This window comes from Triticum aestivum, chromosome 5B, assembly GCF_018294505.1.
Source record: "Triticum aestivum cultivar Chinese Spring chromosome 5B, IWGSC CS RefSeq v2.1, whole genome shotgun sequence".
In the NCBI taxonomy this organism is placed as follows: Eukaryota; Viridiplantae; Streptophyta; class Magnoliopsida; order Poales; family Poaceae; genus Triticum; species Triticum aestivum.
This window is the reverse complement of record NC_057807.1, coordinates 607961213-607977901: the sequence shown is the minus strand read 5'-3', so window position 1 is coordinate 607977901 and position 16689 is coordinate 607961213. Positions and strand designations below refer to the sequence as shown.

General features: G+C 49.2%; 2 protein-coding genes across 3 annotated transcripts; one reads left to right on the top strand and one right to left on the bottom strand.

Moving 5' to 3' along the window:
* Nucleotides 1-522: 522 nt before the first annotated feature.
* Nucleotides 523-5195, bottom strand: LOC123113596 (casein kinase 1). Of its 2 annotated transcripts, none has more exons than XM_044534890.1 (15): nucleotides 4881-5195; nucleotides 4433-4731; nucleotides 4290-4330; nucleotides 4120-4189; nucleotides 3892-4040; nucleotides 3367-3462; nucleotides 3142-3212; nucleotides 2552-2613; nucleotides 2302-2365; nucleotides 2125-2209; nucleotides 1913-2039; nucleotides 1720-1796; nucleotides 1581-1641; nucleotides 1374-1504; nucleotides 523-1200 (listed from the first exon to the last, which is right to left on the bottom strand). In XM_044534890.1, exons 2-15 carry the CDS (start codon nucleotides 4506-4508, stop codon nucleotides 886-888), a joined length of 1425 nt encoding a protein of 474 aa, XP_044390825.1. In that variant the 5' UTR covers nucleotides 4509-4731; nucleotides 4881-5195; the 3' UTR covers nucleotides 523-885. The 2 variants fall into 2 exon arrangements, with proteins under 2 accessions (XP_044390825.1, XP_044390824.1); XM_044534889.1 differs by having other exon boundaries at nucleotides 1374-1507; nucleotides 4881-5183.
* Nucleotides 5196-5477: 282 nt separating this feature from the next.
* On the top strand, nucleotides 5478-9242 carry LOC123113595 (fasciclin-like arabinogalactan protein 16). The gene is made up of 2 exons (XM_044534888.1): nucleotides 5478-7102; nucleotides 8706-9242. Exons 1-2 carry the CDS (start codon nucleotides 5725-5727, stop codon nucleotides 8777-8779), a joined length of 1452 nt encoding a protein of 483 aa, XP_044390823.1. The 5' UTR covers nucleotides 5478-5724; the 3' UTR covers nucleotides 8780-9242.
* The last annotated feature ends 7447 nt before the right edge of the window (nucleotides 9243-16689 follow it).

Here is a 16689-nt window from a genome sequence, read left to right as displayed (position 1 = left end):
GGTTGAATAAGCTAGATTATCATAATTCACCGTAATGCCAAGCACAACCTTGGTTTCACTGCGCCAAAATATCGGGAAACGTTCCAGTTTATCAATTCTCATCCAGCGAACAATTTGGTGAAATTTCAACTTATTGGCATATGCTTTGAGAGGTCAAGTCCGACTTTTGGGTTTTAAATTCAAACTGCACAGAAAAAAAATCACTATTTTCCAGTAAGTCGTAAATAATCCAGTGACCAATCTAGTGAAATTCAGCTAAAACAGATCAAAACCGGTTAATTGAGAAGATGAGTTGTATTTTAGCCAGTTCTTTTTAGCTTGGGTGGTAACTGAACAAAATCAGAGTTTGGGTTTGCAAGGTAAACCTAGCACAAGTTCATGGAGAACAGCAGACATCTCTCTGCTTGGGTTTGTAAGCTTGAAAAACTCTTGAATGTGGTAGTATTGCAAAACTACTATATATTGTAGGAACAATATGAGAAAATGTCTCGGTCATGCACAATGGGTGGAACAACTAAAATGTGAGAGAACACCAAGATTCTTATGAAACTATGATCATAGAAGATCGATAAATATATAAATTTGGCAGCCTCTTCTTCCCTATGATTCAAAGTCCTATACTGGAAGAAGAGGGGTACACATCAAGCCGAATTTGCCGTTGAAAAGAATTACATACTTCTAGCTCATGATCTTATATGACAAACATCTCATTTGGAGTTTGAAGAAAGAACATGCATGCATGGCAACCAGGACACCGCTCTTTCCTGGCCATTCTGCTTAACCATTCGTCATCAAGTCATTGTTCATGTCTGCTGAACTCTTGTGAGTGCACAGATCGACAGGTGTTAAATCCTTGGCAATTGTCATCGCCTCCAGAGCCGTCGATCACTTCCTTCTGTCAGCGCTGATCGACAGGCGCCCGAAGCTCCGGAGTGCCGCGTGGCTGTCCCGTCGGCTTGATCTCCCTGGCGCGTTCCGAGCGATGGGTGGAGACGAGCCGTTCTCCGCACCGCTGCCTCCGGATTGGTGGAGCCTTTGGACGGTCGACGATGATGGGCGGCTGCTGCTGCCGCCACTTCCCGAGAACAACCGACCGGTGCAGTCCCCTGAAGAGGTTGGCCGGCTGGATGGCATGGCAGCCATCTTCGATGAGCTCCCAGTCCGGGACAAGATGTGTGTTTTCTCCGTATCAGCAGCAAGCTACCGCATATAGGGTAAAGTAAGCTATTACTTCCTTACAAAAGCCACCAGATCTCAAGCAGAAATGTAGTAGTTGCTTTTGCCTCCTTTCCATCGTTTTTTGGTGCTAAGCGAAGAGCTTCAACACTTGGTTATCAGTAATTAAAAATTCAAAATGGAGTGCAAATACTTACAGCTTCTCTAGATGAACTGAATGAATCCGCAATGCTTTTGTGCCTCGAATGGTCTCCGTGGCGACCGGAGCTCGAGTTTCTCCTGGCAAATGCCTCCACAGCACCGGTGAATCTATCCCGGATCTCTTGTCCTACTGGAAGAATAGACATGAATTAATCTGGGTATTGATCTCAGTGTTTCATATGATAAACGACAAGAAGGCAAACCTGAAGGTCTTTCTGTTCTCTCAACAGATGGCCCAACTCCAGCCAATCTTCCACTCGGTTGCTGGATATGGACAAGATAAATAGTTCAACAAGAATTGAAAGAAAATAATACCAATCGACAAGGTAAGATAATACATACTCGAACAAGCTGTTTACTGGAACTCATATGAGGATACTTGAGTGCGGTCCAGTCAAATACATAATCAAATTGATATCCTACAAAGGTAGCCCATAATTAGACCACTTTTCTCAAAATCGGTTTATAGAAAGCTTCCAGTGGATAAATTAATGGACAAGTGTAGAAATAACCTCCAAAGAAGAAAAATGTATACCTTCACGAACAAATACATCCCGAAACAGTTTCTTCAAGTAAGAGTAATCTGGCCTGTCTTCGAATCTCAGGGAACGACAATAGTGGAAATATGAGATGAACTCCGATGGATAAGATTTGCACAGAACCTGGACAAATTTATATTTAGGGGAATCAATACATCTAGGCGTTACCATAACAGAATGACAAACTTCATGATCGCAACATCAGTACCTCTGCCGGGGTAAGCATTTTCTTTTCACTAATTCTATCATACTTTTGTTTCTTAGTGCCAGCTTTAAGACCCTGCCATGGGAGACTAAGAATAACGCCAAAGCATGCCAAGTCAGTGCTCACATTATTGAACAGAAAATAGGCAAGATAACAAAGTACTAAATCACCAGTCCTAACCTTCCCCTCAAAAAATACAGTAGAAGATAACCAACAGACTCTAGATCATCTCTCCTGCTTTGTTCTGCAAGAAACAAGTACATGCATATGTAAGATAACATGTTTTTATTGTTTTATTTAAAAAAATATGTATACCACATAGGTACTAATACACCATATGATATTCATTTTATAGCTAAATAATCCAGTGCCTTGATTCTAGGATAATTTGGGAAAAGATAGCAAGGTTTGATTTGCTTATTGTGCTCACCTATTCCAAGATGAGTATTTACACTAGCATAGCGTGCTGTTCCTGTCAGATTTTTATTCTCCCTGTACAGACAAACAAATAGCTATAAATATATAAGAAGTACAGTTTGAGTACATCAGCACAAAGAGGCATACAACTAGAGAACACATTCAAGTTTGAGCCTAACATATACACTGTCCAAGAAAATGCATTGCAATATTTGGATGTGGTGTAGCACTAGAAACGTTTGAGAGACTAATATTTAGAGGCTAAATTAATCACATTCAGGTCTTTTACATTTGAATAATAGTAATAAAATAAGAAGCATAGACTCATGATCCTATATATACCATAATATAATATAATAATTTGTGTCTAGGAAAAAGACAAGCACTCTGTAGATTTGTTACAATGGTATACCACTAGGAAGTATCACATCAAAAGTATATGCCAATATGTAGTACATAAAAGAAAAACACGGGGAAATTTTCTGATATATTCTGGGGACATATTTGAAATTTACCATCAGAAATAATTGACATAACAAAACCTATATCAAATCTAACTTCCAAATTTATCTCAGGAAAGAAACTTCATAAATGAGTACTCACCTGTAGGGGATGTGTTTATGAGTCTGGAGGTCCTTGTATTTCTTAGCAAGCCCATAGTCAATTATATAGACCTACAGATTTAAAAACATATGTTTTGATGTGTTGTTGATTTACGAATAAAGAACTTGGGCAGTTGTTAAAGTTTACAATATAAAAGAACTCGCTACTCCTATAAAATTTATTTGTAAAACAAGTCAAGCAAGAACCTTTTTTGACAATGCTAACCTGATTAGCTTTCCGGCCTAAGCCCATAAGGAAGTTGTCTGGCTTGATGTCACGGTGAAGAAATCCTTTGGAATGCATGTATTCCACCCGTGTTATCTAAAAAAAATATCATCAAAGATAATCCGAACAGAAGTATAAAACCTCATGCAAAGATCAAGCACAATTCAAATAATCTCAACTAAGCCCCAACTCTTATTTTCTCAATGAAATCTAAACTTAAATAAGTGCCCTAGTGATGTAAATCGGTTGATGCATAGCCTCATAGTAGTTGGGTTGAGACCCAGTAAAAGTTAGTCCCTGGTGGAGTTTGTGGATTTCACATGTCCACTACCACAAATTCATGAATTATGGTTTAACAATTTGGATTTTTCTTCACCAAGTAAGATAACCATTTTTTCCAAATCCTTACAGAACTTTGATAAACCAGATTATAGAAAAACGACTGTGATCAGACTCAATCATATGCACTTGTTTCATAACTTCATGCATCAGCACCGGGTAAGGGATGTAGAGGAACAAACTTACTAGTTGATCAGCAAGCATAAGGGTTGTTTTCATAGTAAATTTCCTGTTGCAGGAGTTAAATAAGTCCTCCAGGCTTGGGCCAAGAAGATCAATCACCATAACATTGTACTCTCCCTCGACACCATACCACTTCAGATGTGGGATGCCGCCTATAATGAGAAAAAAAAGAGCAAATAAGTAATTCAACACATGATTGGTAAATGAAACATATGGATACAACCCACTTACTTCCACCCTGCATCAGCATGTAAACTTTGGATTCATAGTGCAGCTGTGGATGCTTCGACTTCACGGGCTCCTAATACAAATCAGATCGATGGAAATGTGAGACATTGAGCCGAGCATTTCAATTTGTAAATCCTCCAATTGAAATTACAAGCAAGTTTGACAGCACTTACCAACTTTATTCCCACTTCCTCTCCGTTCTGTACATTAATACCTGAATCAAAGAAAAGACACATACAAAGAACATAAACATTGATATTATTTGCATAGTAACACAATGACAACCATTTTGCGCGTAAGCTAATATGAAACATACCAAGGTATAGCTCCCCAAAGGAGCCACTCCCAATCTTCCTCCCAAGCTTAAACTTGCCCGCAATAATATGCTCCATGGCCACTCAATACGTTTGCTCGCCGCCGGCGGCCGCAGGAAAAAGCACCAAATCAAAGGGAAAAATGCTCCTCTTCCTCAGATACAACCACACTGAACTACTGTTGTTATCAAATCAGCCGCCTACTGCCTCAATCAATTCCTCCCCAAAGAATCAGCATTCCATCCCCTCTGCCACAGACAGCCACCCAGCATGATCAAAACAGTAACCCCGAAATCGCTCCCTGAAACCCGCAGAAACCACAGAATCAGAGGCCTGCCGCGCCCCCATCGCCATTGCTAAGGCTGAACATCTACAATGCATTATTACGAGGAAGGAGAGAAAAGAAACATCGGAGCAGAACAAGAAGGTGGAGGAAGGAACCAACGGTACCCTCGGCGACGGATCTTCAGGACCCGGGAGACTCCGACGCAGGACGGCGGCGCCCCACCGACCCCGGCCGCGGAACCACCACCCCTGCACCGGACGCGAGGCCGCCCCAGCCGAATCGCATCGATGCCGATGGCCGGAGGTTTTTTCTTTCTTTCTCTCTCTTGCGGAGGACGGGGGCCGCGGATGGCTGGAGTTTTTTTCACGTCTAGGTCCCCGGGAATAGAAACCCGGTCGCTGGGCTCGCCTGCGTGGCCGTGGGAGGCGGAAAGGAGGAGGCGAGCCGCGAGCGGAGGCGCGGGAAAGGCGGGAGACCTCAGGCCAAAAAGTTGCATACGTCCATGAAAAAAAAAAGTTGCATACGTCGCCGCCGCTCGGCACGGGCCGCTTACGACGACGTGCCAACCGAACCTTGAGTTGTGTGCGGTGCGGTGCGGCCAGGCGGCAGCGCGCACCGACTGACCGACCGACCGACACTTGCTCGGGCCGGGCCCGCCGGCCAGCCTGTGCCCGCCCACCAACTACGCCGCGTCTTCCTCCTCCTCCTCCTCCTATGCTCTCTCTCTCTCTTCGGTTATAAGCAAAGCTCACTCTCTCTTTCGCTGTCTGGCCGGCCGTCTCTCTCTCTCTCTCTAGACACTAAACAAAAGAGGGGGGAAGAAAAGCTCGCACCACCCAACACCATATAGTTACTCCCCCCTCCCCCCTCCCCAGGAGCTTGCTAGCTGGAGCAGCAACAGCAGCAGCCAGCCACCGCCGCAAATCCAAGAAATCCGCCGCATCCGCCGCCGCCGACGAGCAGCAGCAGCAGCAGATAGAGCAGCTAGAGCAGAGGAGGCGCTCCGCCATGGGTGCGCCGGCGTACGGCGCCGTGCTCCTCTTCGCGCTCGCGCTGGCCGTGGCCGCGGGAGCTGCTGAGACGGCGCGGCCGGAGGAACCCACATTGCCCGCCGTGGCCGCCGCTGGCGGTGGTGGCGAGGGGGTGGTGGCCGCGGCGGCGGCCGTCGTCAACGCTTCCGGGGCGGGGGTGAACTCCAACTCGGTGCTGGTGGCGCTGCTGGACTCGCACTACACGGAGCTGGCGGAGCTGGTGGAGAAGGCGCTGCTGCTGCAGACGCTGGAGGACGCCGTGGGCCGCCACAACGTCACCATCTTCGCGCCCCGGAACGAGGCGCTGGAGCGGGACCTCGACCCGGAGTTCAAGCGCTTCCTGCTCGAGCCCCGCAACCTCAAGTCGCTCCAGACGCTGCTCCTCTTCCACGTCCTCCCGGCGCGCCACCCGGCGGGGTCCTGGCCCGCCGCCTCCCACCCCACGCTCTCCGGCGAGGACGTCGAGCTCGCCGCCGGCGCCAACGGATCCATGCGCGTCGCCCACGCCGCCGTCACGCGCCCCGACGCCGTGCTCCGCCCCGACGGCGTCATCCACGGCATCGAGCGCCTCCTCGTCCCCCGCTCCGTGCAGGAGGACTTCAACCGCCGCCGCAGCCTCGCCGCGATCTCGGCCGTGCTCCCCACCGGCGCGCCCGAGGTCGACCCCAGGACGCACCGCCTCAAGAAGCCCGCGCCGCCGGTCCTCCCCGGCGCTCCCCCCGTGCTCCCCGTCTGGGACGCCATGGCCCCCGGCCCCTCCATCGCGCCGGCGCCCGCGCCCGGCCCGGGCAACGGGAAGCACCACTTCGACGGCCACAGCCAGGTCAAGGACTTCATCCAGACCCTGGTCCTCTACGGCGGGTACAACGAGCTCGCCGACATCCTCGTCAACCTCACCTCGCTGGCCACCGAGATGGGCCGGCTGGTCTCCGAGGGGTACGTGCTGACCGTCCTGGCCCCCAACGACGAGGCCATGGCGCGGCTGACCACGGACCAGCTGAGCGAGCCCGGGTCGCCGGAGAACATCCTCTACTACCACATGATCCCGGAGTACCAGACGGAGGAGAGCATGTACAACGCCGTCCGCCGGTTCGGCAAGGTGCGGTACGACACGCTGCGGCTGCCGCACAAGGTGGTGGCGCGGGAGGCGGACGGCTCCGTCAAGTTCGGGCAGGGCGAGGGCTCCGCCTACCTCTTCGACCCGGACATCTACACGGACGGCAGGATCTCGGTGCAGGGCATCGACGCCGTGCTGCTGCCGGAGGACGACAAGAAGCCGGCCACGCCGGTGTCCGCCGCCCCGGACAGGAAGGCGCCCGCCGTCACCGGCTCCAGGAAGAGCAAGCTCCGGCGAGGTCAGTACCCCCCAGATCTGAGCCCACTCCACACCTCCCCCATTATTATTATTAAATTGGCATCATAACTAGACTGCTTAGTACTGTACCACCACATCATTGCCACCGAAAATTTACAGCCCACAACCTAGATTCTAGCGGTTAGTAGTAGATAAACCTGCCCCCATTGATTAACCTCAATGCTGGTTACGCCGTTGATGGCTAGAATATTGCCGGTGAGGGTACCGGTGAGTGAGTGCGGCGGGGGTTAATCTATCGATTGGTTGGTGGTGAGCAATTAGGGTTCCGTCCTGCCGTCCTCTGCTCATGGCCCTGTCGGTGCCCTGCCCTGCCCATCATCATGTGCCATGTACCGCCCAAAACCGCAGAGGTTTGGTTTTCCCTTGGAGTTTTGTGCAGCCACAGATTAAATACTCCGGCGATTTTATCACACTTGTGATGGCCAATTGGCCAGTCCATTGGCATCAACTCCGTGGAAACTTGGACGGTATTAGAAAGAATCCATAGGGGTAGAATAACTGAGCTGAACCTCTCGAGTCACCACGCGCTGTGGTGTATGTTGGTGGGTCACTGTCTTGTTCACCGTCTCCTGATTGATGCTGTTACTAGCTTGCAAAGCAAGCTCAGCTCAGATCTATGGCCTGTGTCTTCTTCACGCCCTGAGCATGAGCAACAATTCATAGCTTTCCCAAAAGCACCAGACCGAAGCCTGATGCTCAAGCCTTGGTCACTCACATCCTTGCTGTCTTAGCACTAGTTTGGTGTAATGGTAGGCCCAAATGGTTATGGAATGAGTGACTGGCAAGGGCCGAACCCGTGCGCCTTTCTGAGTTTATTGACACATGATTAAACCCTGCACATGTAACCAATAATTCTTATAGCATATTCTATGTTTAAGGATCAAAACTTGGTATAAATAACTCCTGTGTGGTAACCCTGAGGTGCCCAATGATTTGGGCCATTATTTGTAGACCCAGCCTTAGGTTTGTGTATACCGTATTGCCTACAAATAGCATCCATTGTGAAATCAGATGACCGGCTATTTTGGACCTTTGGACACATTGGCTTGGACAAAACTTGGTGTTGAGTTTTAGTCTCTGTGTGATGATAAAGCGAGGAAGATTATGCCGTTCCTTGTAGCCACTCCTTTTCATAGCCAGCCGTGGCTCTTGATTTAGAAGATATCGTCCACCTCCCAATAGCCTGTGAATCACGAATGACCTCCTGTGATTTCCCTGCGATTTCGACATGAGAGGCCATTTCACCTTGCACACAAAACTATTCCTCCTCTTTTCACCTGCAGCCGTTGCAACGTCCCTAGCATAGACAAGATGTCAAAATACGCAAGTTCCTTTCGCGTGAAAAACCCACATAGTAGGCAGCAGGCATCCGATGCTGATTTGATAGCGCGTCTGTTATTATATGTAAATAAACATAATCACTTTTGCGAATTGGCGTAATCGGACATCGATTCCCCAACTCCCGTGCCCATGCCACCGTCGGTGCAGCAGCACTGCTGTCGCTACGTGTGAACCACTCATTCCATGCTGTTAGTTCAACAATCGTATTATGCTTAACTCGTTCCATTAAAAAATTGGTGCAGGCAAGTTGTTGGAGGCAACGTGCAGAATGGCTGGCGTCTTCGGTCAGCGATCGCGATTAGCGAGCTGCCAGTAGGAGGATGGGAGGAAGGATTCGGAAGATTGATCTCATGATTGGTTGACACCGAAACACGGCCCGAAACGAGGTGACGGCGGGGAGCTGGGCTTTGCTTGCTTGGAGCCAGCCGTCCACGATATTGTTTGCTCTTCTTTTTTTTGTTTATTACTGTTATACTGCTATGGAATAATGGCGGGGAATGTAAAACTGGTGGTTGTTGGTGTGTCCGGTCCCGAGGAAGAAGAAGAAAAAGAATTGTTTATACTTGAAGGCTAAGATCTTCTGTGTATGTATAGGAACGTTTTTGTTTTGTTTTGCTCGTCATTCTTTGCGTCTGTTTGTTTCATTTTGTCTAACGGGGTTTCTGGAGTGAAGAAGGTTGCATCTGGATGGGTTAAAAGTTTAAAGTGTTGTAGGAGAAAAGGGTTTTGGTACAACTATACATATACATGCATAGCTTGATGATTCATGTTCTTCTCAAGATCCTGGTACATTCTTCCTTGTGCTTATGATAATAAAATATAAGGTTGCGAACTGTGATTTGTCTCTTCCGTTCCGTCTTTCTCCTGGTGCGCGCCATGTGCTTGCGTTGTTCATGTAAGGAAGACAGCTGTGCGAATCAACTCACACACGAACGGACAAAAGGCAGGTGTATGTACATAGATTATAGAGTAGCCAACTATAGATGCTTGCTCCAACTAAGTACTGTAGCAATTAAGCAGAGAGAGATCCTGTTAATATATAGTATATCGACGCAAGGGGGGTGAATGTGATTTGACTTTGCTTGATGCTGCTCTTATCTTATGGTCAATCTCCCGGGCTCCCGGCGTCAGACACCTCAGATGAGGTTGCTAATTAGTCAGTCGGCACAACAGCAAAGCGTAGCTTATGCTTATCACGCGCAGGGCCATCGTAATGTGTGAATCGAGGTTTGATCTCTATCAGTAAACGAATGGAGTTGTTGTAGTAGTAGTTGGACAATAGTACAGGTAGCCCCGAACAGAGGTGGCGGTGGCAATTCCACAGCATGAGCATCGATCGATCTGGCCGTGTGTGTTTTGGCACAAGCATCTATGGTTGTGATCAGTGGACGGACCACCGGTTTGTGTCCGGGACAAAGATGGCAGGGAACGCAACATATCTCGACCAAAGCGGCAGTGCCCGAGTGAGCCCAACGTGCATTTGGGTGCCTGAGTCCAACGAGCGCTGCACCTGGGCCGTGCTGGTGCTCGTGAGTGGGGTCGAGACGAGACACGGACGGACACGAGGGATCTCCCCTTCACGTGCCCGCTGTCTGGTTTCTGCGGCTCACCGCCGTTGGGTTGTCGTGGCTCAGGCGGTCAGGCCCCTCCTCCTCCTGCGCCGCTGATCGAGCAGCGGCTGGCGGCGACGGCGATCTCCCCCGTAACTTTATTTTATTTGTTACCGTGGCTTGCTTGTCGCCCAGTCAAGCTTGCGCAGTCGCCCGTGACAGGCGCAACGCGTGGGCACCTGGAAGTAGTTGGTACGTGTAGCAAGCAACACACGCAACGGCAAGCACAGATCGCTCGTCGGTGGAAGGTGAACCGAGGGGCGAACCCCGGGCTGTGTGTTGTTGGTGGAAATGGCGTGGGCTTGACGAGCCGAACGTGCTCCCCTCACCTGCCTCTGTCTGCCTGGATCGCGACGCGGGTACGCGACCCGGCCTACTGACGGCAGGTGCACCTGAGGATGAGTGCAGCATCAGTGCCGTGCCGTGTGCTGCGGCTGCGAGTTTTTTTTAGGCAACTCCATCATTTGTTCTTTTAGGGGTCTCCATTATTATTTTTATTAGGGGTCTCCAGCAGTATTTGGTTGTCTTTTTTTAAGGTGTTAAACCAAGCTTTATTATTCAAAAACCACATGTTGTGGAATAAAAAAAGGATCATGGAGAACGTCAAGCCAGACATGACGCCCATGGTTAAGAGAGTGTGAAAACTTGGCTAACCTATCTGCATCTTTATTTGCTTCTCTACCTTCAAAAGTAAACTCCAGTATCTGGTTGTCTTGTTCGAGTTGAACTGCACAGGGCTGTGGCACAAACTAGGCCGGAAGCGGCGCTTCTCCTAACTTTTTTTTTCAGGGAGGCGCTGGGAGCTCCTATATGGCGCTTCAGGCGCCCATTCGGGTAACTAGCGCTCACGCAGCCATGAACATGGGCCAGCCTAGTCGGGTGCTTGCTTGCTCGACACGTCGCTTTTTCGCTAGTGACTCATCAATCATTGACTTTTGGAAGAAAAAACAGAAAAATAAGAATAAAAATCATTAAAAACCATGAATTTAAAAATGTTCGTGGATTTTAAAAAAGTTCACAAACTTCAAAAGGTTCACCAATTTGAGAAAAAATCACAGGTTTTTCGAAAAAGTTCATCAAATTTGAAAAAAATCATACTTTTTGAAATGTTCATCAAATTTGAAAAAAAATCATACTTTTTAAAAATAAGTTCATCGAATTTATTATTTTTTTTGAAAAAAATCATCGATTTTAAGAAAAAGTTCATCAAATTTGAATAAAATTCATTGAACTTGAAAAAAGTTCATCAAAAAATGAAAAAAGTTCATCAATTTGAAATAAGTGCATCAACTTTTTGAAAAAGTTCATCAGTTTGAAAATTTTCACTAATGGGCGGCTAAAGCGCCAAATAAAAACATTGGAGGCGCTTCTCCTAACTTTTTTTAGACAAAGGCGCTTCTCCTAACTAGACCACGGCAAGCCCCCCTAATCAGCGCCTTTTGCACTAGTTAGGAGAAGCAGTGCTCGTGCGGTTGCCCCGGTCAGGCTGCCCATTAAAAGCAACTCCTACTGATCGATTGCTCCACAAATGATACGTCTCCAACGTATCTATAATTTTTGATTGTTTCATAATATTATATTATCAATCTTGTATGCTTTATATGCAAATTAATATCATTTTTGGGAACTAACCTATTAACCTAGTGCCCAATGCCAGTTCTTGTTTCATTTATAGTGCATGGCGCGCCCAAGGGATAGACGCGCCCTGTTTCCTTGTGAGTAACAGGTGCACTCCCCGGGGTGTGTTCAGTGCAAAAAATTCTTAAATATTCCATAAAAAATCATGTTAAAATTTTACGACATTCTGAGCACTTTCATTTATGGGTCAATTTTTATTGCACGAATAATTTAGAAAATAGGATAATCATGGCATTTTAGTATATTAAACTATAAATAATAGAGAGTAAACTAGGATTACAGAAAGTTGTGCTTGCGAAATTCATTGACCACATGCCCCTAAAAAAAATCCATTAATAAGGTTGATCATGTCTTAATAGCAAACTATTTTTGAGTAACATGAAACCGAAGAACTTTTGTATAGCACTAGATTACCTCGATCGGGATATGCATTGTCCCAACAATAAGACTTTGATAATTCTTTTTGATAGTCGGAAGAGGGAATTCAAAACCTCCAATAGTATTGTCATAACCTTTTCAATAGAATTGATACTATTCACCTTGTTTTATTTCTTCTGAAAATATATCATATGCTCTTTATTGTTGACAGGGAAAGTAACATTGCTTTTGTTGCAATCAATACAACCCCTGCATTATTCGAAAAGGTCTATCAAGTTTAATTGACATGTTGTAATCCTCGGGCATATCAAGAATAATAACGTCTAGTAAGATAGTAACATTAGCAACAACAATGGGAACATCTTCACATACCGATGGGTAAAGCATTTGATTTATCAGCCATTGGCAAACAAATTTCAGTAGGTGTCAACTTATTCAAGTGAAGTCTTCTATATAGAGAAAATAGCATAACACTAACACCGGCTCCTAAATCACATAAAGAGGTTCTGACATAATTATTTTTGATGGAGTAAGGTATAGTAGGTATTTCTGAATCCGCTAACTTCTGAGGTACTTTTCCTTCAAACGAATAATTTGCTATCATGTTAGAGATCTCAGCCTCCGGTATTTTCCTTTTATTAGTAACAATATCTTCCATGTATTTAGCATACAGAGGCATTTTCATAATTTCAGTCAAGGGTGTTCTCAAATACAAAGGTCTAAGCATTTCAACAAAGAGATTAAAAGCCTCTTCATCTCTATATTTCACAACATTACTAGGAAATGACATAGGTTTTTGAACCCATGGTTCTCTCTCTTTACCATGTTTCCTAACAACAAAGTCCCTTTTTTCACATCTTCTATTTTTAAGAGGTGGTTCAACCTCAGGTTCTATTTCTACATCATTATCACATTCTCTATTATTATCTGGTGGTGCATCAATATGATCATTAATAGCATCATCATTATCATTATCACTTGGTGGATGTCCTTTACCAGATTGTGTCTCAGCATCATAAATAGAAACATCATTAGGATTCTCATGAGGTTTTTCCTCAACAGGTTCACTAGAAGCATGAAAGTTCTATCCTTATTCTTATTCTTTTTCTTCTTCCTAGGTGAAGTAGGTGCATCATTATTAATTCTTTGAGTATCTTGCTCAATTCTTTTAGGATGACCTTCAGGATATAGAAGATTCTACGTCATTTGACCACCTCTAATCACTACTCCAAACAAATTACTGTTGGACAAATGATAGAAAAGCGCATAGTGTCGGAATCGGGGCTCCATGGACCCAACAAGGTTCCAACTCTGGGGCGTGTGCGAAGGATCTTGCCTAACTACATCTCTGAAAGATCAAGGATGTCGCCTAGAGGGGGGGGGGGGTGAATAGGCGCTTTAAAATAATTACGGTTTAGGCTTGAACAAATGCGGAATAAACCTAGTGGTTAATTTGTCAAGCACAAAACCTAAAACAACTAGGCTCACCTATGCGCACCAACAACTTATGCTAAGCAAGATAAGTAACTATGTGATAGCAAGATATATGACAAGAAACAATATGGCTATCACAAAGTAAAATGCATAAGTAAAGGGCTCGTGTAAGAGATAACCGAGGCACGCGGAGATGACTATGTATCCCGAAGTTCACACCCTTGCGGATGTGTCGGGGGTTGGGTACGACATATGCCAAAGGATGGCTTATCATGGTGGGAGCGAGTGGAACGTCGCCGGTGCCCGGAAATGGGATGAGGTGAAGACATGCACGCCGGCGGATCTTACCCAGCTTCAGGGCTCTCCGTGGAGATAACACCCCTACTGCTGCTCTGTGGGGTCTCCGCATGGTCACTATGGCAAAGTGAGTACAATGGTGCTCCTAGAGCTGTTTCTGGAGAGGGAAAGGCTAGCTCTCTCCTTCCTATGTTCTGGGGTCTAGTGCTATCTGGGTCCGAACCCTTTGCATGGGCTTCCTGGGGGTTTATATAGGCCTACTCCCCAGGGGTACATTAGTAATCCGGCTGGGCGCGGGTCCCAGCCGTCTGTCTCTCAGGTCGTCGTCTTCTCCGCCGACTACTGGGGCCCGCCGACTAGCGGGCCCCGCGGACAGGCCTGGTACTGTAGCGGTGCTCCTGATGACGCTGGCTTGGTCATGAGGTCATGGCAACAGTGCCGCCGTCTGGCGGGCGTTCACTGTCGCCATTCCCCATCTTGTCTGATTAATGGCGTGCGGGGCCCATGGGAGGGGCCGGCCGACTCCAGGGGGCCAACTCCCACGGGTCCGTCTTCAGGGCGCTCTTGCCGTCTTCTGTCTACCCGCTGACAGGCGGTCCCACCGTCCTTGGGTCGTATAGGCAGGCGTCGTGGGCACAGTGCGCCGCCCATTAAGGCTGAGGTCAGGGCCGACATGGCAACAGTGCCGCGCCACGATGGAGATCTCCAGCGATATGGCGCACTGTAGCCATGCTGGTCCTTCGTAGGCAGGGTAGAGACGGCCACGCCGTGACCGTTCCCTGCCCTGTCCCTCGCGGCGAAGGCAGGGGGTGGTTGGAGTCGCGAGCCGCCTACCCTCAGTCGGCTTCTCTGGAAGTCGTCAACTGAGAGTCGGCTTATCTGGAAGTCGTCAGCTGGGACTCGGCATATCTTGGAGTCGTCCTTGGGACTCGGCATATCTTGGAGTCGTCCCTGGGACTCGGCATATCTTGGAGTCGTCACTGGGACTCGGCATATCTGGGAGTCGTCCCTGGGACTCGGCATATCTTGGAGTCGTCCCTGGGACTCGGCATGAGCGGCGCAGCCTGTCCCAATGTCTTGAAAGGTGTTGGGGCTTGGGTTAGCCTACCCGTGGCCCATTACTCCGACAGTAGTGCCCGAAGCTGGTGAGGCTCCACGGATACTGCGTCGTGGGGCTTCAACAGTTTCATTCTTCTGGTTGCGGAATCTGGGCTTCGCTCGCCGTCTTCCTTCAGGCCGACTATCCGGAATCGGACTCGCAGAGGGCCGCCTCACTCCCTAAGGAGCTCGAATGTCGCGGCGGGAAACCAGGCGGCGTGCCTGATACGCTTCCCCGCGGTCGCCCGCCACAGCCCCGCCGCGCAGCACCATGTGGCGAGGACAGTCTGCCGGCCCACGCGCGCGATAGGACATGCCATTAGGCGGGGCCCGCCACTACCGCGCCTCGGCATGCGAACGGATCCGTTGCGGCCGCACGGACGGTTGGGTTTCCCACGTTGTTACTGCGTGCAGTAACTTCGTGGGGTAAATCGTGGGGGAGGGCGTGGGGTCCCGTGCGCAGTTAATCCCACGCCCGCCCCATCGGCTTCTCAGCCTATGGGGCTATAAGTAGGCGGGGGGAGAGGAGCGGCGAAGCACGCGCGCCCATCTTCCCTGCTTCCCCGCCTCCTCCTGCCTCCTCTGCTTCCTGTCTCCTTCTTGCCGCCGTCGTGCCAGGCCACGCCGCGCCCGCCATGATGAGGTCTTCCTCTGCCGCCGTGGCTCCTGCCATGCGCTCCAGCGTGTGGGACGGCTCCGACGTGGACGACGACCTTATCGAGTTTCTTCGCAAGACGCGCCGCCTCCCCGGTGCAAACCTCGTGCGAGCCCGCGCCGTGCCGGCGAGGGAGATATTGCCGGCGCCGGAGGAGGGCGAGCGGGTCATTTTCCGCTCGCACCTCATGCGCGGCCTGGGGCTGCCGGCGAGCGACTTCTTTCGCTCCTTCTTGGAGCTCCATGGGCTCCAGCCGCACCACCTCACGCCGAATACGGTGGTGCTGCTGGCTGCCTTCGCCACCCTGTGCGAAGGCTTCCTCGGCGTTCTCCCCGTCATCGAGCTGTGGGGAGAATTCTTCCAATCCAAGCTCGGCACGCACGTCACCGGCGTGCCGGCCCAGTGCGGCGCCTTCATCGCGATGCGGCGAACCACAGCCGACAATCCATTTCCCTCCATCCCGCTGATCAAGTCAGTGAAGATGTGGCAGCGGTCTTATTTCTACGTGAAGAACGTCGCCCCAGACGGCGACTGGGTCAATCTGCCGCCTTACGAAGCCGGTGCACCGGCTGGGAGGCTTCCCGGCTGGTCCCACCGAGTCAAGACGCTGACTCCCGTCGGAGCCGCCGCCATAGCACGACTCTGAGTTATGACGCAGTCGGAGGGCCTGGTCGGGGCCGACTTGCTGGCCACCTTCGTGGCGCGCCGAGTCCTCCCTCTCCAAGGCCGGCCTCATCTGATCAGTCAGATGAGCGACCACCGGGACCCGAGTCGGATGTGCACCAGAGACATGCCCCGCGCGGAAGTGGCGAACATGGTGAACCACATCGCAAACTGCGAGCTCGCGGCGGACTAGCAGTTCGGCAAGGAGCCGTACTCGCGTGCCAACCCTCCTCCGGCGGTAAGTCGCATCTCTTGTTGCTCTGTTTTCTTTGTAGCCGAATCCGACTTCTGATCTTTTCGCTTTCTCTGAGTCAGAATCCCCTCATTCAGCCTGCAGCCAGCGTTGAAAGACCTTCCCGTGAATTCGTCCCTGACCGAGTGGAGAGCGACGTTCATGACCCCGACTTGGGGGCGGCGGCGATGGAGGCCGACGCTGAAGGTGGAGGCGGGGGA